This window comes from Hyaena hyaena, unplaced genomic scaffold, assembly GCF_003009895.1.
Source record: "Hyaena hyaena isolate Hyena2069 unplaced genomic scaffold, ASM300989v1 scaffold_60, whole genome shotgun sequence".
Lineage (NCBI taxonomy): Eukaryota > Metazoa > Chordata > Mammalia > Carnivora > Hyaenidae > Hyaena > Hyaena hyaena.
This window is the reverse complement of record NW_024080692.1, coordinates 3,115,849-3,142,253: the sequence shown is the minus strand read 5'-3', so window position 1 is coordinate 3,142,253 and position 26,405 is coordinate 3,115,849. Positions and strand designations below refer to the sequence as shown.

The 26,405-nt window shown below is 45.4% G+C and overlaps 1 protein-coding gene across 1 annotated transcript in view; it reads right to left on the bottom strand.

The window, feature by feature from the left end:
* Nucleotides 1-26,405, bottom strand: part of PHACTR1 (phosphatase and actin regulator 1) — a 573,363-nt gene that overhangs the window by 47,636 nt on the left and 499,322 nt on the right. Inside the window, exon 9 of the mRNA XM_039231842.1 lies at nt 1,054-1,295. Within this exon, the coding sequence (XP_039087773.1) occupies nt 1,054-1,295 (242 nt within the window). The remainder of the gene's footprint in view (nt 1-1,053; nt 1,296-26,405) is intronic.

The window sequence follows — 26,405 nt, the reverse complement described above, 5'->3', positions numbered from 1 at the left end:
AGAATGAGGGCCTGGGAATGAGACCTAGCTGGCATCAAATCCTAGTGCCGCCTCTTAGATGTGAGGCTCTGGGCCGGGTCCTTTCCTTTCCACGTTCTTCCTTACCTGTGAAATGGGGCAATGGCACCCAGGCCACCAGGTGCTGTAAGACGCACAGAAGAGGTAAAATTGTACCATACTGGCAGGCACACAGTAGGTATTCAGTAAAAGGTTGCTATTCTGTAACTTCACTAAAAAGTGGACCAAATAGGGGCACCTGGGTGGCTCAGTCCATTAAGTGCCCAACTCTTATTTTGGCTCAGGTCATGACCTCATGGTTTGTAAGGTCCAGCCCCACATTGGGCTCTGTGCTTGAAGTGCAGAGTCTGCTTGGGATTCTCTCTCTCCCTCTCTCCCTCTGCCCCTCCCCTGCTTGCTCTCTTTCTCTCTCTCTCTGAAAATAAGCAAACATTAAAAATTAAAAAAAAAACACAAAAAAATGCTGACCAAGTAATCAGTCTGTCCTCATGTAACTAAAATTTGTTATTCACGAATGGCCAGAATGACAGATTTTGAACGTTGCCTGTTTTTTCATTGCTTCTCTCGTTTCTCTGCAGATATAAAGGCCTTAAATGAGAAATTTAAATTCAGGCCTTCTGGAGCGTTGAGGTACGGTTGAAAATGAATTTGTTGCAAACACAAAGGCTAGGGTTGCTGAGTATTTTGTGGACCGGACCTGAGTTTCAGGGTCGCCCCCCCCCTTTTTTTTTTTCCCAAGGAAGGAGGTCGGATCCCAAGGGAAGCAATCAAAGGAAGAAAAAGCCATCTAGATCAGAAGCGGCAGCGTGGTGAGGTGGTGGTGCAATTTCTGCAGCCATGAGGGTATCTGAAGGACGTTTTACCTTCTCCCCTTTCAACTTCCTCACAGAGCTGCCCTACGACCCCCCCAGCCCAACCCCTGCCCCGCCACGGGACACCTGAGTCTGCACTGGAACCCAGAGGGCCAGGCAGCCCCACCCCCTGCCCCGCAGGCCACGCCCTCCCACCCCCAGGGAAGGGCTGGGGTGTACGCACTGGTGTACAGGGAGCTGTCGTCTTCCTCCTCCTCCTCCTCCTCCTCTCTTGTGTAGAGGCAGGAAGAGTCTTCGTAGTCTGATTCATGAGGCACATTTTCTTTATTGTCATCACATTCAATCACGACAGTTGGCACTTGTCTCATTTCTGGAAGGCCCAGGGGCCCTGCTTTCGGGACGCCATCGCCGGAGTGCAAACCAGAGCTGTGGTAAGAGCTGGAACAGGGGACCCGCTGCTCAGAGCTGTTTAAAAGGCAAGGAGGGGAGAGGCCATTAAGTCTGGCCAACATGTCCCATACGTGCATCAGACCCTTTTTAACACTTGCTGTTTTTAAACAACAACAAGTTGTCCCCGTCCTGTGGGACAAAGGGTCTGCCGGGCAATTCAAGTCTCATTTCTTATCTTCCAGCTAAACATTTCAGGGCAGCAGAATTTCCTGACGCACGGGGATGAGGCTTACACGTCAGCGTGGACCGACTCAAGGCTTCTCAACTGTACCTTTTAAAATGCTTGGGATGGTAAATTATTATTGTCTTGCGCATTTATCACAAGAAGAATACGTGATTTATTTTCTTAAATAGTTTACTGTCAAGTTGGTTTCCATATAACACCCAGTGCTCATCCCCACAAGTGCCCTGCTCCATGCCCGTCACCCCCCTTCCCCTCCCCCCCATACCCATCAGTCCTCAGTTTGTTCTCAGCATTCAAGAGTCTCTCATGGTTTGCCTCCCTCCCTCTCCCCCACTATTTCCCCCCTTCTTCTCCCCCACGGTCCTCCGTTAAGTTCCTCCTAATCCACCTATACGTGCAAACATAGGGTATTTGACCTTTTCTGCCTGACTTATTTCGCTCAGCAAAACACCCTCAAGTTCTATCCATGTTGCTATAAATGGCCAGATTTCATTCTAAAAAGAATACGTGATTTTTAAAAGAGAAGTTGAATTCCAGAAATATTTATGGGTAAGATAAATATCTCCAAGCGTCAAAGGAAGGGTCATTTGCAAACCCACATGCTTCACAGGAGTAAAAGCACTGATTTGAGGGTAAAGCTAGGGATCAAGGAAGAAAGAAAGAACGCATGAGGTTCCAGCTTTCAAAGCTACACAGCATGACTGGTAGGGGCTGAGTGTGGGAGAGACTGAAATAATTTTTAAAAATCTTTTAATGTTTTATTTATTTCTGAGAGAGAGAGAGAGAGAGAGAGAGAGAGAGCGTGAGCAGGGGAGGGTCAGAGAGAGAGGGAGATATAGAATCTGAAACAGGTTCTAGGCTCTGAGCTGGCTGTCAGCACAGAGCCCAATGCAGGGCTCGAACCCACAAACCATGAGATCATGACCTGAGCAGAAATCAGACGCTTAACTGTCAGAGTCACCCAGGTGCCCTGAGGCTGAAATAATTAAAAAAAAATTTTTTTTAATGTTTGTTTATTTTGGGGGGGGGGGAAGGGCAGAGACAGAGAGGGAGACACAGAAGCCAAAGCAGGCTCCAGGCTCTGAGCTGTCAGCACAGAGCCCGACATGGGGTTCAAACCCAGGTACTGTGAGATCATGACCTGAGCCAAACTCAGAGGCTGAACTGAGCCACTCTCATGGTGCCCCATGAGATTGAAATAATTTTGAATATCATGGATGGAGATGCAGAGGAAGAGCAGAGGCGGGACCATGAGGTTAGAGACACAGGCATGACCTTCATGTGGACAGCGTCATGCATGCCTTAGACGATTTGTCTCCCAAGGACAATGTCAAACTCTCATCGGCCACAGGTCATGTTACTCTGGTTATTTTGTAGATCAGCTGCCCAGGGGGCAATGATGATGTCCTTGGCTTTACCTCTTAAGTTGAACCCATTCAGCTAAAATATATATTTTAACTAAAAATAGTTTGCTTCATTATGAAAACCATGTAAGTTCACTGTAGGCAAACTGGGAAGCGCATATCAAAATTAAAAAAAAAAATAGGGGCGCTTGGGTGGCTCAGTCAGTTAAGCTTCTGACTTCAGTTCAGGTCATGATCTCATGGCTTGTGAGTTCAAGCCCTGCATTGGGCTCTGTGTGGACAGCTCAGAAGAGCCTGGAGCCTGCTTCAGATTTTGTCTCCCTCTCCCTCTCTACCCCTCCCCTGCTCAAGCTCTGTCTCTGTCTCTCAAAAATAAACAAACATTAAAAATATTTTTTAGATAGTTATTTTTTAATGTTCATTTATTTGGGAGAGAGACAGACACAGCATGAGCCGGGGACGGGCAGAGTGAGAGGGAGACACAGAATCTGAAGCAGGCTCCAGGCTCTGAGCTGTCTGCACAGAGCCTGATGTGGGGCTTGAACTCACAAAACCATGACCTGAGCCGAAGTCGGACGCTTAACCAATTGAGCCACCAAGGTGACCCCCAAAATAGTTACTTTTAAAAACAGAGTCTGTCCTAGGCTCCTAGAGCAATTTAGAATCCTTTTTACGACAGGCCCTGAACGAAGTCCAGCAAGAATAAGGGGCCAGAAACAGTGAAATTTTATAATTCTTTTTCAGATTAACTGGAAATGCCTTTACATCTTTCACATAAGGAATTTCTAAACATAGGTGACCGATGCATTTTACCATCCAAAAATGTCTGCCGTTCACAAGGGAGGGTGAGGTTATGCTCTACTATACAACAATAAATTTTACACTAGAATATCTTACCCAAAAGAAAAATTTTAACTCGCGACATATGAATGCATGATCGTCTCCTTTGAAACGTTCATGATACTTGAAATTATTGCGAGGTCTAATTGCAATTCAATTACCATTCTTCCTTCCATTGTTTTCAAAGAGATGTTTTTCTCTCTGTCCTTTGCACATAACTCTTCAGGGACACACGTGGGAAATCTAGTTAACACATTACGACCCATGATGTCCACGGCAATGGACTCAATCGGCTTAAAAAGCCTTCCACTGCTGGGCAAAATGATATCCCACATTTATGAAACTGCAGCATCTTATTAGCCGTTAGCAGTTTTGAGGAGTCCCTTTCCCACCTGATTTAACACAAATGGCAGCGAGAGTGGGAAGGTAGAGAAGGTGACAGATGGGGCACGTGGAAGATGGCGTCTGGGGTGGACAGAAAAGCTGGCTGATGGTGGGGACTCAGGGTGCCCCGAGAGCCGTGGGGCCCTGCCTTTGGGCAACGCACCTACATGCTGCATTTCAGCCGTGCTTGGGTTTCCACACTAGGAATTAAGGGAAATAGATCTGGAAGAGACAAAAATGTCATCCCGTGGCCCCTGTTTTGCCCCACCCCTGCCTTCTCCTGTCCCTCACTAGTGGTTTAATTAGCAATGGTTCTGACAAAGGCACAGAGCTGGGGGTACCAGAGGTAGGAGTGAGGGGATGAAAAGCAGCCACCGGATGTTCCAGGGTGGCGGGAAGCCTGAAGGCAAAATAAGTAACTAAATAACCTCATGGAAACTAGGAAGCCTAAGAATTCCTTAAGATAGAAGATTCCAGGGGCACCTGGGTGGCTCAGTTGGTGAAGCATCCGACTTCGGCTCAGGTCATGATCTCGTGGTTTGGGGGTTCGAGCCCTGTGTTGGGCTCTGTGCTGACAGCTCAGAGCCTGGAGCCTGTTTCAGATTCTGTGTCTCCCTCTCTCTCTCTCTCTGCACTCCCCCCCCCCCAACCCATCTGCATCATCTCTCTCTGTCCTTCAAAAATAAAAAAATTTAAAGACAGGAGGCTCCAAATTTTCTTAAGAGGATGAAGAAAGGAGAAATATTATGCAAATGAAGGTAAGAGCCTCAGCCTCACAGCTAGGCTGTGATAAACAGGAGGCTGTGCTTTTTTCTCCTTCATAGATGCAGGGGAGAGTGAGGCCTTGAGGAGGACATGGCTGTACGGAGGGCCCGCCGGCCACGGTGGCAGGTGTGAGGCATCAGTCCACCAGCGTTGTGAAACAGGGACTGGCCATGATGATCAGCGAGCACCGGATGGGGGCCCTACAGACTTCGGAAGACCCCGCCTGGCCAATCGCTTCATCTTCCTGAAGTATATGCATCTAGCAGGTGACAGAATGTCTAATTTCCACAAGGATAAAAGGTGTCTCCTGGAAAGCAAGGTGAATCCATCAAAAGGGTCTGAGTCATAAACATCCACTGACTGCGAGCTGTATATGAGGCAAGGTCTGGGTGGAAGATAATCCCACACAGTGGGTCACTGTGAGGCCAAAGGGCAGCAAGAAAAAACAACGGAGAGAAGACTTAGCTGAGTGGAGGCTGGAAAGTTTGTTACGGGACCTCAGTCTTAGGAGTCAAGATATATACATCCAAGTTCAAGTTTTGCCATTACCATCAAATCTTTATATTGGGCTAATTATTTAACCTCCCTGAGCCCTAGTCTTCTTAGGCAAAATGAGGTAAATCTACCTTTACAGCAGGGCTCGTGCATGTGATGGAGCCCATGGGCGTGCCTATAAATGAGGCCCTCTCTTGTTATTTACAGAAATAGCCTTCCAAGTGGATTCAAAATACTCTCAGCTTCAGACTACTCACATTGTTGTCAGGGCAACTTGCTAAAACCCCAGATCTCGTTGCTTCGCTCATTGGAACTCCGAATCCTGCCCCGCCCACAAAACCAATGCTCCCAACAGTGACACAAACGGAAAATCCAGTTAACACCTTACGAGCCATACTGGTCAAGGCCAAGGACAAAATCAACATAAACGCCTCCATCCCTGGCATTTGTGGGCAGGAAGGGGAACACCTAGCCGAGCGTTCATCTTAGTAAAGGCTGGTTTTCTATCATAGAGTTGTCACTTAGCAGATTTGCTCCCAGTAAAAGTTCTCGCTGTTAAAGAGAAGTGAAAACCAGCAGCCTAGGAGCAATAAACACGGCATGACGTGCGGTACCCTGCACGATTTGACCCACATTATTATTTTTTTAGTATAATTTATTGTCAAGTTGGCAAACATACAATGTATACAGCGTGCTCTTGGTTTTGGGGGGTAGATTCCCGTGGTTTATGGCTTACATACAACACCCAGTGCTCATCCCAACAAGTGCTCTTCTCAATGCCCATCACCCATTTACCCCTCTTCTCCACCCCCCCTCACCAACCCTCAGTTTGTTCTCTGCATTTAAGAGCCTCTTAGGATTTGCCCCTCTCACTCTCTGTAACTATTTTTCCCCCCTTCCTTTCCCCCCATGGACTTCTGTTAAGTTTCTCAAGTTCCACACAGGAGTGAAAACATGGTATCTGTCTTTCTCTGCCTGACTTATTTCGCTCAGCACAACACCCTCAAGGTCCATCCATGTTGCTACACATGGCCAGGTTTCATTCTTTCTCATTGCCATGTAGTATTCCATTGTGTATATAAACCACATCTTCTTGATCCATTCATCAGTTGATGGACACTTAGGCTCCTTCCATGCTTTGGCTATTGTTGCAAGCGCTGCTGTGAACATTGGGGTACATGTGCCCCTGTGCATCAGCACCCCTGTATCCTTTGGACCCATATTATTAAGCCCACTGTCTCTCCTCATTCCCAGCCCTGTGCCCATATAACTTACCCCTCTGCCACATGCAACAACGCTTTATGTGCTCTAGGCCTGGACTGTGCTCCCCTCCCACCTTCACTGGGTTAACTTTATTTACCTTTTAATATCTGTCTCAGGTGATGCCTCGCCTATGTTCTCCAGAGAGTCCACCACTGTGGAAATTGTGATCATCTGTTTGCTCGCTACCTCCCCTCCCCAGCCAACCTGTAGTCTCCTTGCAGGGCAGGGACCGCGTCTCACCCGTGTTTGTATCAGCTGCCTAGAACCTTTCTGGACACAAAGCAGACACTCCGTAATCTTTTATTATTTTTGCTGCATGACTATCGGCTGCAATCACTGAAATTTAGGTGCTTTTCTAAGCGGCTGGCTAATCATTTTCAAAGAGTATTAAGAATTGTTTTTTGTTTTTTTTTTAATTTTCAGGATGGCACTAGTGATAGAATGCAGGGCTGTGGGTGGCTCTGACTTGGCAGGAACTTTCATCAATGGCTTAATGGCAAAAAGGGCAACCTCATCAAATATGTGGAAGAACGGAGGTAGAGAAGGAAAGAGGGGAGTGGAAAAAGTGAACCTTTACTGACTGTGCTGTCTACTGTTCTAGAAACCTCCTATCTGGTATCTCATTTCATCTTTATAACAACTCTACCGGAGAAGTGTCATTATCCTTGTTTTAGTAGGCAGGGAATTAAAGCTCTGGGAGGGTATTTAATAGGCCCATGAGGACACGGGTAGTACAGAAGGGAGTTGGAATTTGAACTCACCGTGTTTCTTTTTTTTTTTTTTTAAGAGTTTTATTTATTTCTAGGAGAGAGTGAGAGACAGCGTGAGCAGGGGAGGGTCAGAGAGGGAGTCACAGACTGAAACAGGCTCCAGGCTCTGAGCTGGCAGTCAGCACAGAGCCCGACGCGGGGCTCGAACCCACGAACCGCGAGATCATGACCTAAGCGAAAGTCGGACGCTTAACCGACTAAGCCACCCAGGCGCCCCTAACTCACCGTGTTTCAATATGCTGTACCTAAAACCTGAACTGTGCTACTGGTAAAACTGTGCACTTTGATTAAACACAAACTCCACTAATGGTACACCTGCAAGATGGAGGAAATGTATAAAAGACAGCATCATTGCTTTGTAAGTATTTTAAATCTTACTAACCACAGTAAGTAACAGTGTTCTACCTTGCCACAGTCAGGCCACCCTTGGGCACTGAGTTTAAGGGCTTCATCTTAGACACTGCATTGTAACGGTTCACAAAGGGAAAGGGACTCATCTGTTGACTCATCTGAGGACCTCATCATGTTGACTGCCTTGGCATCTTCTGCTCCAAAGTGGCAGAGTTGAGTAGTTGCAACAGAGCCTCAAATATTTACTATCTGAACTATCAGAAAATGTTTTCTGAAATTTGTGTGGAACCACAAGAGATCCTGAAAAGCCAAAGCAATCTAGAGAAAGCAGAACAAAGCTAGGGGGGTTAAAACTCCAGATTTCGAGATATACTTCAAAGCTGTATGGTACTGGCACAAAAACAGACATGCAGATCAACAGAAAAGAATAGAGAGCCCAGAAATAAACCCACGCTTTGATGGTCGGTCAATCATCTACAACAAAGAAGGCAATACTATACAAGGGAAAAGACCATCTCTTCAGTAAACGCTGCTGGGGAAACTGGAAAGCCATATGCAAAAGAATGAAACTGAGTCACTTTCTTACACTACACACAAAAACTCGAAATGGATGAAGGAACTAAATGTGAGACCTGAAACCATTAAGATCCTAGAAGTGAGCATACGTAGGACTCTCTCTGGTCTTTGCATCATTTTTCTAGATTTATCTCCTCAGGCAAAGGAAACAGAAGCAAATTAAACCATTGGGAATACACCAAAAGAATATGGTTTTGTACAGCAAAGGAAACCATCAATAAAACAAGGCAACCTACTGGACAGGAAATGATACGTGCAAGTGACATATCCAATAAAGGGTTGATTTCCAAAATATATAAAGAACTTATACAACTCGACATCAAAAAAAACCACCCAAAACCCAAACAATCCAATTAAAATATGGGCAGAGGATCTGAACAGTTTTCCAAAGACAAACAGATGGTTGACAGACACATGAAAAGATGCTCAACATCATTTATCATCAGAGAAATGCAAATCAGAATCACAATGAAGTATCACTTTACACACGTCAGAATGGTTAGTATCAAAAAGACAAGAAATGGCAAAAAACAACAATTGTTGGTGAGGATGTGGAGAAAAAGGAACCCTCGTGCACTGTTAGTGGGAATGCAAACGGGTGTGGCTGCAGTGGAAAACAGCATGGAGTTTCCTCAAAAATTTAAAAATAAAACTACCCTACGATCCACTACTGGGTATTTACCCCCAAAAAATGAAGACACTAATTCGAAAACATGTATGTACCGTTATATGTTTATTGCAGCATTATTTGAAATAGCCAAGATATGGAAGTAACCCAGGTGTCCCTCAATAGATGAATGGATAAAGAGGATATGGTATATATGTCTATACAGAGAGACAGACAGACAGGCAGATATCTATATCTCCACAATGGAATGTTACATAGCCATAAAAAAGAATGAGATTTTTGATATTTGCAACAACATGGATAAACCTAGAGGGTATATGCTAAGTGAAGTCAGATGGAGAAAGACAAATACTGTATGATTTCATTTGTACGTGGAATCTAAAAACCAAAATGAATAAGCAAACAGCAGCAGAAAGAGACCCATAAATACAGAGAACACAGTGACGGCTGCCAGAGGGGAGATGGTTTGGGGGAGACACAGGCTTCCAGTTATGGAATGGAGAAGTCACAGGGATGAAAGGTGGAGCATGAGGAATACAGTCAATGGAAAAACAAGCTTTTCTGACCTCTGGCTTAAACCAATGTTTCCGAACCTTGATCATACTTATACTCACTTTTTGTGTGTCTGCCATATTTGAAGTCCATTTATACTATTTTATTTTGTATTTTTTTTTAATTTTAGAGAGAGTGCAAGCAGGGAAGAGAAGGGGGAGGAGAGAGAGAGAGAGAGAGAGGGAGGGAGGGAGGGAGGGAGGGAGGGAGGGAGAATCTTAAGCAGGCTTCATGCTCAGTGTAGAGTCCAATGCAGGGCTTGATCCCACGACCCTGGGATCATGACCTGGGCTGAAATCAAGAGTCTGATGCCCAACTGATTGCACCAGCCAGGCACCCTTTATACTCTGTATTTTTAAGTCAACATTTAAAAGAACATAAACACCATTTTAGGGGCTCAGTATTTCAGGGGCCTGGGTGGCTCAGTCCGTTGAGTGTCCGACTTCAGCTCAGGTCATGATCTCACGGTTTGCATGTTCGAACCCTGCATCAGGCTCACTGCTATCAGGCTGTTAGCCCAGAGCCCGCTTTGGATCCTCTGTCCCTCTCTCTTTGCCCCTTCCCCGCCCCCCCCAAATCCAAAGTAAATAAAGAAAGAAAGAACATAAACACCATTTTAGCCTCATCTTAAGCAACACCTTTGTAATCATGGGTTATATGTGTTTATAATTTAGGGTAAAATAAATACGTGACTGTTAAAACTTTTAGGGAAAGTGGTCCTACACTCAACTGATGATCTAGCAATAACGCATATCTCACATTTTGGTCACATAATGGCCTAGACCAGATTTTTTCAGCGTCGGCATGATTCACATTTGGGCTTGACAGTTCCTTGCGGTGAGGGTCACCACATGGGGTTTAGCGGCATCCCTGGTCTCCACCCACTAGATACCAGTGGCATCTCCTCTGGTTGTGGCAACTGAAAATATCACCAGACACTGTCAAAAGTCCCGTGGGGGGAAAACTGCCCATTTGGGAGCCACTGGCTCGGAATATCCCCAACAGCTTTGCTACTTGCTGCGACCTCAGAGTTGTACCACATGTCTCTTCCAAGGAAACCGTGGCATTGACCGTCGGGAATCCTCAGCATCCACTGAATAATTAGGAACCGTCCAGATCCCTTCTCCTAAGTTCCTGACCTGCTGTGGCCCAGGCTGGTCCTTGGGGGTGACGCCATCCCACTGATGCCGTTAGACTTCACTGGACAATTTCCCTGCACTCCGCTCCAGGCTCTGAGCCATTACCCCACTAATGCAAGAGCTCCGAGCGGGCTTATGAGTGAGCCAGGCCAGTGATTTACAAAATGACACCCCGGTGGCCTAAAAGAGTCACCACACCATCCGGAGGGCCTGTCAGACTCCTGGAGGAAAAGCTGACTCATGCCATCCAATCCATTCTAGACTGTTCATGGCAAAACTCCTTGGGGTGAAGCACCAAGTCTGCTTGGAATTCAAACAGATCTCATTGCCTGTGGTTTGTGTTCACTGCTCCTCTCGCCAGGAGCTGCCTGGGGGCTAAACCCATAGGTAAACATTAAGCCTCTCAACCTGGCCTCCTGGACGGAACCTTCCTCTACTGTTACTGCATCACTGCACGCAAAGAGGGTAACAGTTCACATTTTATATGCTCACCCTGTGCTGTGTACTGGTTCGTGTAAGCCTCACAACTACCCTACTGGGTAGGTGCTACTGGTACCCCCCGTTTTAGAGAGGAAAAGTGAGACACATGGCCAAGGTCACAGCTGGAGCTCTCCAGGCATTACGGATCTCAGGCGGTAAGATGGAGGAACCTTACCCCTCACTGATGTCACAGCACTGCTGCCTGTGCAGAAGCGGAAGCTCTGTTACGGCTTTGAGCTTTGTCCTGCTTCCAGAACCTTCTCCTACCCATCGTCTCTACGGCTGGCTGTCTGATCAGGTAGTCCTCCCATTGAAGACTTCTGGAGGGTCTCACTGTCACCGTGATAAGGTCCACCCCCTCCGGCCTAGACTAGGGGACGCCTCATGAGATGGTCCTATGCTTCCTTTCCACCTTCTCTGTTACCATTCTTCACCCTGGACCCAGCCACGCTGGGCTGCTTGCTGCTTCCCAAGCACACAGGGAGCCCTCCGGCCTCCTGTCTCTGCTCCTCCATCACTCAGGCTCAGAACTATCCCCTCAGAGTGTGGCCTGGGACATCCCCCTCCCTTCGGGGACAGCGCAGGTGCCATTGCTTTTGAGCAACCTCTTCTGACTTGTCCAGTGGAAACCGGGCTCTTCTCTGTGCTTCCGGACTCTGAGCCCACCTCTGATAGAGCATTTGTCACCTGATGCTGTGATTACGTGTCTAAGCATCACTCCCTGCCCTACTGACCGTGAGCATCGCAGACAAAGGCAGATTATTAATTATTTTCATCCCCCCACCCCATTTTTGTGTATGCCTTTGGAATTGATGGAAAAGTCAATCAAATATTTGACTGAAGTCCCATGGAATCAGAGTAGACCGCATTGTCTCTCCCCATGATTTAATTCATAAAATAACGATCCCTGTGACCTTTAGAATCTTGCTGTTGGAGGGAAAATATCCTTGTGGAAGGGGAATTAAGGTTTTGGAAATCATGACCTAGAGAGTGTTTCCCTAAGAAAATAATCTGAGATAAGGCACAGAGATCTAGGCAAGGAAGAATGCCATGGTACCCATGTGCCTTCCATCTCAGCACGTGAGCACAGAACATGTGTGAGAAAGAACTTAAGATCATTACATTTCTTAATTAAAATTTTTTAATGTTTATTCATTTTTGAGAGACAGAGTGCAAGTGGGGGAGGGGCAGAGACAGAAGGAGACACTGAATCCGAAGCAGGCTCCAGGCTCCGAGCCGTCAGCACAGAGCCCAAATCAGGGCTTGAACCCATGAACCATGAGATCAAATGACCTGAGCTGAAGTTGGATGCTCAACTGACTCAGCCACCCAGGTGCCTCTATGTTTTCCAATTTTATATTCACAGCCCATCAGGCTATTTCCATTTAGACTGTCTTGTAGGGTAAGGCAGTTGGGCTAAATGAAATCTAGGTGATTTCTTCTTCTATGACATTCTATAATGAATTTAAATAAACACCAAAGGCCCTAAATTATTCTCCAGGGGCGGGGAAAAGAGGAGATTCTATTTCCCATTTATGTAGCTGCAAATGTTATAATTTTCCCAGCAAAATCACATGAGCATGTAAAAACCTAAGAGCATTCCATGATATTCACAAGACTTTGGACAGCTGTGCCATTTTGACTATTTCCAACTTACTCATTAAATGCATCAGGGGCTCCAAGGCTCAGGATGAAGGAGCGGGGGCATTTTGCCAAACAACTACAATAGCTAACACACATGGTCCTTTAAGGGTCCCATAAAAGTGCTTCGTAAATGTTCATCATGTCATTTAATTTGCACAAAACCCCGCAAAGTTAAGAATGGTGTTGCTATGATCTTATGGAGGAGGGCCTGACCTTCCTCAGAAAACAAGTGACCACATGGCTGTGATCACGGCAGGGATACAAACTGGGGTCTTCTCACTCCTGAGCCTGTGCTCTTTGCACTACTGTGCACACTGTCTGGTCCCAGAGAACCCTCGGTGCTGATGATTTTCTCATACGTGTACGTGCTATGAAATGCAATTTGCATCCCAAATTCAAGAAAAAACACTGAACATAAGAATTCTCCATGTAAAAAAGCAAGAATAATCAATGCTCCTAGAACCCAACTACTCTTCTGCTATGAATTTTGCTTTGAAGAGCCCCAAGGTTAGAGGCTATTATGGAACACAGAAGCAGGTCTGAATTCTAGACCCAGGCAGTGAAATAGTTTAGTAGCACACGGCTGGAGGTGAGTAGGTGTGCAGACAGAACTGGCTGCAAGGGAGAGGAGAATAATTAGGAGGCTAAAGATCCAGCCATGGATAATGGAGAGCTGTCACTAAAAAGGGGGAATACAGTGGGTGTCTCGTGGTCACATTAATGCCCATATCGTTGAGGGTAGAAAGGCATCACCATCATCTCTTCCCACTTCCCCGCCTTATTTTTCTTCAGTGCCCCCTCCCCGTTTTAAGCACATTTCAGACATATTCGTTGGTCGCCTCCACTAAAAGGTAAGCCCACAAGGATGTGGCCTCTGTGTTGCTCTCGTTGACCAAAAAGGATACCTTCCTTCATGAAAACAAAATGAACTACAGGACACCATAAAGAAAAATTTACCTTAAACAGGATGCCTACTACTTACAAGAGAGACACACTGAAAACAGAAAACTTCCAAAAGCTTGATAGCAAAAGGCAGCCCTAAATCAGCCAGAGCACACATTTCCCACTCTCTTCTTCATCATGTCCCCATGAGCCATCCCAAAAGGGAAAAGCTTCACTGGTTCCCTGAGTCCTTTCTCCAACAAGAAGAGCATTTACTGAGTCTTTGGAAAATTCGACCCTCCCTTTTAACTCCTACTAAAGCCAAGGAGGAAACACACAGATTGAGAATACAAAGGCATCCGTCAGATTTCCATCCACCTTTCCTCGGCCATTTTCGGATCATTTAAATAGTCATCATGTGTTTCTAAGAAATCCTTGGACTTTGAAAATTAAGAGCCTGTCTTACCTGTCATGTTTACTACTGGTGAGGGAGAGGCAGCGTAGTTTTAATAATTCATAAAGAAATGAATGGCAAAGCCTCCACAAGAATTCAGGGTCATGACAACAGTTAGCCTCTTTTTTTTTTTTAATGTTTTATTTATTTCTATGGGAGAGAGAGAGAGACAGCGTGAGCAGGGGAGGGTCAGAGAGAGAGGGAGTCACAGACTGAAACAGGCTCCAGGCTCTGAGCTGGCAGTCAGCACAGAGCCCGACGCGGGGCTCGAACCCACGAACCGCGAGATCATGACCTAAGCAAAAGTCGGACGCTTAACCGACTAAGCCACCCAGGCGCCCCAACAACAGTTAGCCTCTTGATAAGAAAGCTTTATCTCCATCCCAGGCAGAGGCATGGCAGGATGCTGGGACTCATCCATGGGGCGGGGGTGGGGGGGGTGGGGGGGTGGAGTATCAAACACCTTTGATACTCTTTTAGGAAAATGGGAACAGGCTTTGAAATTTTAAAAATCACCCGTTTATTTTAAATCCTAAACTTCCTTGAAAATGGTTGGGCGCCATTTTATCATCCTTTACTGAAGGGAAACGTGTAATAAAGACAGACTGCTTTCTGGCATCGGATTTGAGATGCAAAGCTTGTTAAGGTTTTTAAGACGAAGTTAATCTCCTCAGAGGACAGAGAAAATTGATTATCTACAAACGCAACACTGAAAGTGAAATGATACTGTTCCAGAGGAACAGCTTTTGAATTCTGGTGCGCATGGGTTACAAAGAGAGTTTTCAGAGGGGAGAGAGGATAGTTTTCTTCCTGGAGACCAAAAATGTGTGAGGAATTATGGTACAAATTACAGTGCCCGAGGCTGAAGAGTGACAGAAATAACCACTGAAATCCAAGAAAATACTTAATCAGCTCCATTTTAGGCAAGCAGGCACGCATTGTGTGTTTTATCATGGCCTTCTAAGATAAGAAGCTCAACATCAGAGCTTTGTTTTGTGTGTGTGTGTGTGTGTGTGTGTGTGTGTGTGTGTGTGTGTGTGTGTCTGTGTGTGTGACTTAAGTCAGCAGGAAACTATGCCATTCTATATATAGACTAGGGTCTGAGCCTTCCTGAGTGGAGAATGTGTTTTGAGCTTCTTTTTCACCAGCAGTGGTGATGACTTTAAATGAATTCATTCACAACCCTTTCTCTGCCCTTTACAATGACCAGGGACCCACATTTCTGAAATCCTCTCTGGGGCTTTGGTCAGAAATAAATAAAACTGAAAGACACACACAGTCTGACCCACAGCCCACCCTTCCCAGCACACTCCAGTCCTGATGAAGGAGCCAAACAGTGGGGGCTTTCTAACACGACTTCGTCTGCAGACATCAGCAGGTGTCTTGGGTGGCGCTTGGCTGGATGTCAGGAGGGGAGGAAGCGCAGTGAGGAGGTCTCTGCTTGAGACCCGGCTGGGCCACTCACCAGGGTGCATCTCGGTTTGGTTCCCCATCAGCCGAATGGAGAAACCTGTTTGCCCGCCTCACAGGCTTTCTTGGAGGATAATGTTGGTGTGGTGTGCTTCGTAGAGGTGAATGCTGGGGGTTGCTATTTCAAATAGGGATATGCTTAAACACTGGCCATTTATCACAAACCAGTCACTATGGCTCTTATCCATGAATTTATTAAAACACTTCCTTTAGCGTTTTTGTATTTTTGGCCTGAAAAATCTTTCTGATGATGGTTTGTGACAAGATCAGAGAATCAACAGTCATGCAATGGTCAAGAACAGGGTTTCCACTCATGTACACATAGGAATTCAGGAGCAGATTCACTTTTGAAAATACTTCCCTTTTTATCCCCTGAAGACTTCAAAAGATGCTAATGATTTGCACAGTCTCCTTAACGTTCCTTTAAGCGGTCAGCTCATCACCTCGCAGGAAGGGTCAGTCCTGTTCACAGTGACCTCCCCCTTGCACTGAAATCACATCGTGCCCGCTTAGAATCACAGCTAAATTCTAAAACACCATCGACATGCCACCACTTGAAGATACACATGTGCTTCGCAATCAAAGATATGACCTAAAGTAAGAGGTTGACAATACCGGCCTCAAGAGGTCAGGGACAAACGGTCATCAGTGTAAGGAGGAAAATCCTTCCCTGGACACACATTTAAAAATGGACGTTGTCTTACTGATGATGAACAAAACGCTGGACTTCTTCAGACCAACGCTATTTCACAAACAAGTGACATTTAGGTACTCAGTTCCGTTCTTGCCAGGGCACAGATAAGCACATCTGCTTATCATCACAGAACACTCTGATCTGCAGCCGGAAGCATTATTAACACAAGCCAACGAAGTAATTAGACTGTTAGGGCTACAAGAAACCTTGGAAATCGTCGAGTTCAGGACCATGAATTATTCTTTAGAATTGCCTGTGACCCTGGAGGCTCCATGAAAAAAAGTCGTTGTCACCATGGACTGTATTTATGCTAGGACTATAAATCAGTTGTGCCCTTTGAAAGGTCTGAAAGTAATTATGGAATAATGGGATTTGAAAGACTGAAGGAATATGAGGGGGGAGGGGAACGTGGCCGCGGATTTCATTTTTTTCTTTTCAAAGTTGAAATTATCATTTTTTTCTTTTTTTTCTTTCTTTTTTTTTACTTTCTGAGAGAGAGAGAGAGACAGTGTGAGCAGGGGAGGGTCAAAGAGAGAAGGAAAAACAGAATCTTAAACAGGCTCCAGGCTCTGAGCTGGCAGTCAGCACAGAGGCTGATGCGGGCCTCGAACCCACGAACCGTGAGATCATGACCTGAGCCGAAATCGGACGCTTAACAAACTGAGCCACCCAGGCGCCCCGTGAAATTATTTTTTTATATTCATTTTTTATAGTTGTTTTATATGTTATTTATTTGTTTTAATGTTTATTTTTGAGAGAGAGAGAGAGACAGAGTACAAGTGGGGGAGGGAGAGGAGGAGAGGGAGGGAGGGGGAGAGAGAGACAGACAGACAGACAGACAGAATCCAAAGCAGGCTCCAAACTCTGAGCTGTCAGCACAGAGCCTGATACGGGGCTTGAACTCACAAACCATGAGATCATGACCTGAGCCAAAGTCAGATGCTTAACCACCTGAGCCACCCAGGTGCCCCCCCCCTTTTTTATTATCTTAAAGGAAAGACCACAGATGTTATTAATTGTGTGATTACCATGATGCTTGTCAGGCAGTACTCAATTAGCATCGCTAGGAGTTCAAGATGGTTCTGGAAGCCTTTCTGCATCTGGTTGACCATCGCTAGTCTAGACTTATTAATACAGAGGTACAGCTAATATCCCAGAAGAAGTAAAGCTGTTTTACTTCCAGAAACATGCACATTAGAATTAACAACCTACTCCAGTCTAAGACAAGGTTATGGAGCCGGACAGGTCCTGAGCAGACGATCTCACCTGTTAGGTCTTCTTCAAGACCTCCAGGACCCTCTCCAGTGGCTCCTGTGTTCTTCTCAGATCACAATCTTCTGTGATTTCTTTCACCCTCAATGATTGGTCCTCTAAAAGCTTGGGACAATAACTACCAACTTCCTGCCTTTTCTTAAAACTCTCACCACCCATTTGGAGATAGTCTCTCACTCCTTCCACTCATCTGCCTAGAATGTTCCCCCATTTCCTTTCTCCCTCTTCATCTGGTTATTTTGGTCTTTTGGATTTAAAAAAAAGTTTTTTTAATGTTTATTTTTGAGAGACAGAGCATGAGCAGGGAAGGGGCAAAGAGAGAGGGAGACACAGAATCTGAAGCAGGCACCAGGCTCTGAGCTGTCAGCCCAGAGCCTGACGCAGGGCTCGAACCCACGAACCGTGAGATCATGACCTGAGCCGGAGTCAGTTGCTTAACTTACTGACCCGCCCAGGTGCTCCAGGTCTTTTGAATTTCACTTGAAATGCAGCTCTCCAGAGAAGCCTACCCCGAATCCCACCTACTAGCTGGCCCCCAGCCATTTGCTGTCTTCTCTCCCTCCACCCTCCCTGGTAAGGACTCCCTCTGTTTATGCCACCAGCAGATGCTGCGCCCCATGGAGGCCAGCAGCCCTCCACACCTGGTCCACTGCTGTATCCCCCAAGTCAAGCAGAGTCTGGTCCAGGAAAGGTAGTCAATACAAAACTGCGGACTGATCTTATGGATGCGAAGGAAACCCAGGTACCTTCCTTTTCCTTTGCAAGCTGGTTTTTCACTCAGGGTGTATAAACCCTCAACATCAACAACTGCAGGAAATTTTCTCCTGGCAAATGTCAGAGGTTTCCTGTTCTAGCTGCTCAGGGATTCTGGGGCAGGAAAACATAGAGGAAGAGTGAGTTTATTAGAGATGTACTTATTTGTCTACTTTAAGACCCATACGTAGTAAGTAAGCGTATTTCTGTAGAACTACATGTATGGTTCTTAAAATTTCCTAAGCCAAAACCCAATGGGTGAAAATAAAACAGCATTAAAAATATCAATTATTGATATATGCAAGCAATAATAGTTTTTAAAAAAATGTGAATTTTTTGCTTTTTTAGTTTCAACCGGAGATTTCTGTGATTCCTTCCATGCAAATCCACTCCCCTTCCTCTAATATGCCAAGACGACCCCTCATCTACCTTTCATTTGCTTGTTCCTCTTTTTCTGATAGTTCATTTGTAGTTTTAGCCTGAGGATGCTGAAAACAGCTGGATGATCCACTATGAAGTCCTACACCCCAACAGTTTGCTGGAAGAGCTATGGGTGATCATTTCACCCCCTTTTATCGTATAAGATGGATTTGGTCCAAGAGAATGGAACTGTCAATAATTTCAGTGAGTGAAGTTCATAACCAACATTACAGAGTCTTGAACTCAAGTCTGATATTGCTCAGTGTGATAAAGAGCTACGTCCAGTCTTGAAGAAACTTTTACTTTGCTTCTAGTATGTACAAAAACAAAATTCACACAGTTCATCAATCAAATCATGAGTGTAACCACAACTAAAACTTGTTTCTAGGGGCACCTGGGTGGCTCAGTTGGTTTAGTAGGTTTGACTTCAGCTCAGGTCATGATCTCCAGGTTTGTGAGTTTGGGCCCCACATCGAGCTCTGTGCTGACAGCTCAGAGCCTAGAGCCTGCTTCTGATTCTGTGTCTCCCCCTCTCTCTGCCCCTCCCCTGCTTGTGCTCTCTCTTTCAAAATTAAACATTAAAAAATTAAATAAAATTTGTTTCTATAATAAAGGGAATTTCTAATAACACACTAAACGTTAAGCTAAAATGCCTTTCTATTTGAAGATGAGACGAACTTTTAAGAACATTCATTTAAGAAATGGTTTACTGATACTTCCTACATGACAGGTACCATGATGGACTAGGGGTTGAGTGGGAAGGCAAAGATGGTCCCTACCCACATCTAAGAGAGAACTTATATACTCGCAACATAAGGTAGTGTGTGCAGATAGAGGTAGCCCAAACAGAGGCATAGCTTCCTTTGGGAATCCAAGAAGAACTCACAGAGGATATGATAGTTGAAAAATATGCTTTGCAAAATAAGGTGGAGTGGGTGGTGAAGGAGAGGAGAGTGCATTTCAGACAGAGGGAGCATTAATAATTTTAGGATCATGAGAAAAGTACAAAAGGTTAAGGACATGTTCTCGCCGCCGCCACCGCCGCCACCACTACCACATGTTTATATAAAACGTGTCTTGTAAGAACTCAAAGCTCAACAGTGGCAAAGACTATTAGGAGCACTCCAAACATCCATCAACAGGGAACAGATTAATAATCTAACCACAGAGGCTACGAAGGACTCATTCATTCATTCATTCATTCATTCATTCATATGTTTGTTCATTCATTCAATATTTATTAGGCATCTATAGTGCCTATAAGCCATGCCCTGTTCTAGGTACTCAGGATACCAGCCTGAACAAAACAGTTCTTGGGGTGCCTGGGTGGCTCAGTCGGTTAAGCCTCCGACTTAAGCCTCTGACTTCAGCTCAGGACATGAACTCACGGTTCATGGGTTCGAGCCTTGCATCGGGCTCTGTGCTGACAGCTGGCTCAGAGCCTTGAGCCTGCATCAGATTCTGTGTCTCCCTCTCTCTCTGTCCCTCCCCTGCTCACGCTCTGTCTCTCTCTCTCAGAAATAAGTAAAACATTAACAAAAATTAAAATAAATTATTTTTGAGAGCAAGAGCAAGTGTGCAAGAAGTTGGGGAGGGGGAGATAGAGAGATAGAGAGAGAGAGATAGAGATAGAGAGAGAGAGAGGATCCCAAGCAGGCTCCTCATGGACAGGAAAGAGCCTGATACAGGGCTTGAACTCATGAACTGTGAAACCATGACCTGAGCCAAAGTCGGATGTTCAAACGACTGAGCCACCCAGGTGCCCCTGGCCTCCTCTGCTTTTTACTCCTAAGTGTGCTGGGAGACCAAAGGGGCATTTGGGGCATAGTTTTTACCATGAGTGATTACGTCCCCCTCAACATTCTTATGTATAAATCTTAATCCCAGTCCCTCAAAATGTGACTGTGTTCCAACCAAATGACTGGTGTCCGTTAGGAAGGGAAGACCCCGTGAGGACACAGGGAGAAGATGACCATATATAAACCAAGGAGAGAGAGGCCTCTGGAGAAACCAGCCCGATGACACTTTGATCTTAGACTTGAAGCCTCCAGAGCTGTGAGCACATAAACTTCTGTTGTTGAAGTGCCCCCGTCTGCCATCCCTTGTGACGGCTGGCCTCGCAAACGAATTTGGTCACGATCTGATTTTTGTTACACATTGTCTGTCTGACTGAAGGGGCAGGAATGGAAGCAGGATACCAGGAAGGAGGGGCAGAGGAGGTTAGGTGTTTGGGTAGCAGAAGTGGGTACAAAGTGGCTCATCCATGACACGTTCTCAGTGTAGACCTGGTAGGATTTGCAGACCCGTCAGACATGAAATACAAGATAAAGAAAGGTATCAAGAGTGACCCCCCAGATTTCCGGCTTGAGCAAATGGAAGTATGAATTTTCCTTTCCTTAATTAAATCCCTTAAGGGGTGCCTGTGTGGCTCAGTCGGTTAGGTGGCCAATTTTGACTCAGGTCATGATCTCACGGTTTGCTGGTTCGAGCCCCGCGTCGGGCTCTGTGCTGACTGCCAGCTCAGAGCCTGGAGCCTGTTTCCAATTCTGTGTCTCCCCCTCTCTCTGAGCCTCCCCTGCTCACGCTGTCTCTCTCTCTCTCCTAGAAATAAATTAAAATATTAAAAAAAAAATTTTTTTTAAGTGTACTCCCTTAAGAATCTTCTCCAAATTTCTTCAGGGTCAACAAGGATACATATTCCATCTTCATTTTTTTTAAAGTTTCATTCTTTATTTGGAGAGGGAGAAACGTGTGTGTGCAAGAGTACATAGGGGCGGAGCATAGAGAGAGGGAGAGAGAGAGAATCCAAGGAAGCTCCTCACTGTCAGTGCGGAGCCCAATGCGGGGCTTGATCTCACGAACTGCGAGATCATGACCTGAGCCAAAATCGAGAGTCAGATGCTCAACTGCCTGAGCCACCCAAGTGCTCCTCCAATCTTCATTTTATTAACAGGGAAGCCAGAGGACAAGGAATTAAGATGAGAAAATTCGTGGCTGATGAGGATTTTAGGACCGAATTCCAGGATTTATGTCAACTAGATCACAGAGCGTACTAAGATATTAAAAACTGCATGATACCTGGAATGATAAAACATCACTTTCCAAAAAGATATGAATCATCAGGAAAGAAAACCATGGCCATGTGGTTTCAGGAAACCGACACAAACAAAATCTCCAATAAGATCGGATCAAACCTATTTGCAATATGCCTTTTAGGGGCCACTGAAGGGTGACTTTCTATGGAATTTGGTGTAACATTGACTACTGTCTCTTGGACGCTTTCAGTGCATGCCACGCAGTAAGACGACTGATTTGGATGGATTGAGCCCCTTGTTCTTCATAAGTAACCCTAATGAGGTTGGTGGTGGTGTCATTATCCTTGTTTTATGGATGAACAATCAAAGGCAAAAAGAAATGGTGTCTGAGGCTGAAAGCCCAGCAGTTTACGATTTTGGATCCAAGGTGCTTACTGGGACACGGGGGTCACCCCCAGCTTGGCCACACTGGCGAGGGCAGCCCTGTGACCTCGGATAAATATGGCACTCTTTAAGTTTGCTTCAGCTTAGTTTGTAGTTCCTTCCCTCCTCCTGCACCCCTCCCCCCTGAATGGGTGGGCCAATGCTGTGAATAACCGACTACACGCACATTTTTGTGTCACTGAGCAAGTTCAGGTTAGAGTAACGAGTAAGAACAGATTTGGAACGGATTTAGAGTATTCTTGGGAGACCATGAATAAGACGGTAAAGGGTCTAGAAACCAACTCAATAAATGGTTATTATAATGAGTTTGGGGTTATTCATGTGGAAGAGGGAACCCCTTAATAAAGTCAGTGGTAGCTACCTTCAAAGCTTTGGAGGCTTTTCACAGGAAAGGAAGACTAGAAATAAAACTAGTTGAGGGGGTATAAGTTATGAGAGGTAAAACTTTTTTTTTTTAATGTTTTTATTTATTTCTAGGAGAGAGAGAGAGAGAGACAGCGTGAGCAGGGGAGGGTCAGAGAGAGAGGGAGTCACAGAATCTGAAACAGGCTCCAGGCTCTGAGCTGGCAGTCAGCACATCGCCCGACGCGGGGCTCAAACCCACGAACGCGAGATCATGACCTAAGCGAAAGTTGGACGCTCAACCGACTAAGCCACCCAGGCGCCCCGAGAGGTAAAACTTTTAACCTAATGTAAGAAATAGCTTTGTGATAATCATGCCTTCTTGACAACGGGGTGGCCTCTCTTGGGACCTAGGGAGGTTCCTGTTCTCATGAGGAATGGAGGACCAGCAGTCAGGGACACTTGGCCATCCAGTGGGCTGGCTACCTGGATGCTCTTTATGGTCCCTTTCAATTCTAACATGACTATTCATTCAGATTTATGGCCCAAAGTCTGGCATGAACGCTGCGTAATTCCTCATTTCATGTCTGCATTACTTGCACTGTACCATCAGGATCAGATGACAGGTCTGCACCCACGCCCGACATGTGACATCCCATGAGGCCCCGTCTTTGCTGGTGGCATGCGCAAGTGCTCAGGAGTCTTTCTTCCTCCTTGCACTGCTTTTTGGGATCACCGAAAACTGCATGGAGAAAAGAGAAATAATTCTTTCTTTCTGTGTTAAATTTGGTCAGAGCAAGAATGAAATCAAGTTGACAGGCCACTGGGAGGCTTTTTAGGCAGTAAAAAAGAAGGGCAACACCACCGGACACAGCAATAGATTCCGCACTAAACTAAAAGGTGGTCTGTGACCTCAATGCGTCAGATCCTTCTAGGAATCCCGGAAGACCCAGACACAGGGGCTCAGAAAAATCCCTCCATCTTTCTTAAAGAAATGTTTAAAGTTTATTTATTTATTTTGAGAGAGAGAGAGAGAGAGAGAGCCCAAGTTGAGGAGGAACAGAGAGAGAGGGAGAGAAAGAGAATCCTAAGCAGGCTCTGCACTGTCAGCACAGAGTCCGATGAGGGGCTCAAACCCACGTGAGATCATGACCTGAGCCAAAATCAAGAGTTGGATGCTCAACCAACTGAGCCCCCCAGGTGCCCCCAAATCTCTCCATCTTTACTTGTTTGGGTGGTAGGCCTCTCTTTCTCTGATGGGTGATCCTGTCAGAGTGATACATACATGAATTCTCTATGTCCTGGCTGGTCTATCAGAACAACTCTGTGTCTGGACCCAAGGCAGGAAGGGGGTGAGATAGGAAATAATTAGAATCCCTGAGGATGGCACAGAGCACAGTGGACTGCCTGGGTCATGCTGTTCCCCTTCCCATGCCCTGTGCCCATGTTATATTGTGATATTATGGAAGAGAACAAATCTATTCTCTTTGATTCATTTTGGTAAAGAACCTGACCTGGTTTGGGTCCAGCAGACCTATCCACTGGTCTACCCTCAACGGAAATGTTCTACAAATATGCACAGAAATTACTGAAGAATAGTGTCGGGTGGTTAGTACTTTCCATGGACCCTCTTAAAATGGCATACTTTGAGTTGAGACGTATTTAGCAAGTAACATGCTGTCTCGAGTTCCTGCGAGAATCTTTTTGGTCATTGATTAAAATTCCTATGAGATGCAAAGACTTACTGGGTATACAGTAGGCGTGGAGATCGGGAATTATGTTGACTATGAGCTGTCTTCAGGAAAACAGTTGTCTTACTACAGAAAGAGTTCTGGATTTGAATTAGGAAGACCCAGGCTTGAGGATGTGGCCACTGGACTTATTTCCTGGGACAGTATTTTCAAAACTTGTATGAGGAAGGAGCAGTTTGTTGGCTGGTTGGCTGGGATATTTATACATTTTAATTTTCAATCTATCATAAACGGATGCTTTTTTAAAATGTAACAGAAAATACATAAAAAATGAAACCCTTTTCTATGACCATATTTAACAGGCATAAAATCATTCTCAAATCACTTTAAGTGTCTCAACGCTTGCTTTCAGTTTCTGTACCCATAGGGTTGCAGATGGCCAGCAAGTAGTCGCTCTGTGGACCCCTCATCTGAGAAGCCGGCACTGGGGAAGTCACGCAGCCTTCCTTAGTTTCTCTACTAACCCAGCCGCCCTAGCTGATGTGAGGATTAAGATGATAATAACGGTCTATCAAAGACTAAAGAGTACCATCCAAATTTGAAATGACTACCTTCCTTATTAGCAATAATAGTAGTTGAAAAGGACACCAAGGGACCAAAGCAATCTTTTTTCAGTGAGGGGGATATCACTGCATAATCAGGTCAGAATTCCTAGCAACGACCACTTCCTCTGGAATCACGTAGAACCCAAACCCGGAATACGTGGCCGAGAGGCTGGACACTGGAACAGAGAGCTGCTGACGACGGCCATCTTGCCTCTGGCCCTCTGGTGGGTGACCAGCAGGCCCTCCAGGCTGCAGTTTTCCCACTGCAGATCCCAGCTGACAGCTGTCACTACTCTGCGATGGGTACAGACAGTCCCAGCCTCAGACACCTCCTGCACAGAGGAGAGCAACACTTTCTTCTTGGGATGCTAGGGAACTAGGTCAAGCAACATGCATTGGAATCGTCGGGGAGATGTGGCAGACGTGGAGTGGTATTTGAGCGCGCACGCACACGCGCACAACCACACACACACACACACACACACACACACACACACACACACACACAAAGACACACAATTCAGAACGAGTCCTTCAGATTCTCTTTGCAGATCTCCCAGCAACATTACCAGAGGAGGGTTCTGGAGAAGGAAGGGGCTGCATCAGGTGTGGCTAAACAGTAATGGCTCAATAATTGGACTCCAGCACCCTGCTTCCTTCATCGGCAAGAACAAGGGCGTGCCTTTCTACCTCTCCCCGCCCGCTACCTCTCCACCACTGTACTGCTGGCTCTCATTCTTTCTTATTTTATATTCAAATCATCTTTCTCTGTCATAAAGATAATATACATAAAATGCAAAATTAACAGTACAGAAAGATATGAGATATGAAAGTAAAAGAATTCTTTCCATCTTCCCATCAGCGGGATAGCCACTACTAATAATTAAATGTATATAGTCTCAAAACATGTTGAGTTATAGAAGCATATGTGTCCTAAATAAAACACATGTATGTTACTCTTTTCATATATTTATGTACTTCTATATACTCACATATAAATACACATGTTAATATGTTTATGTTTAAATTTTATATTAAATATATTTAACAGTTTATATTAAATTATTTCATATACTATATAACACATTATAAACATGAGTTTAATATATATTAAATGTGTATTGGGGTGCCTGGGTGGCTTAGTCGGTTGAGTGTCCGACTTTCGCTTAGGTCATGATCTCGCGGTTCGTGGGTTCGAGCCCCGCGTCGGGCTCTGTGCTGACTGCCAGCTCAGAGCCTGGAGCCTGTTTCAGTCTGTGACTCCCTCTCTCTCTGACCCTCCCCTGCTCACACTGTCTCTCTCTCTCTCCTAGAAATAAATAAAAATATTTAAAAAAAAATGTGTATCTATGTATTTATATATTCCCACACGTGCTATTTATACAGTACATGTGTGTATACATACATACATGTCACTTTTTCTTTTTCTTCCAGAGAAAGAGAACGGGGGGGGGGAGGGAGAAAGAAAGGGGGAGGGAGGAGGGGGAGAGAGAGAATCCCAAGCAGGTGCCATGCTGTCAGCACAGAGCCCGACGTGGGGCTTGATCTCACAACCGTGGGATCATAACCTGAGCCGAAATCAAGAGTCAGATGCTCAACCAACTGAGCCACCCAGACGCCCCACTTTT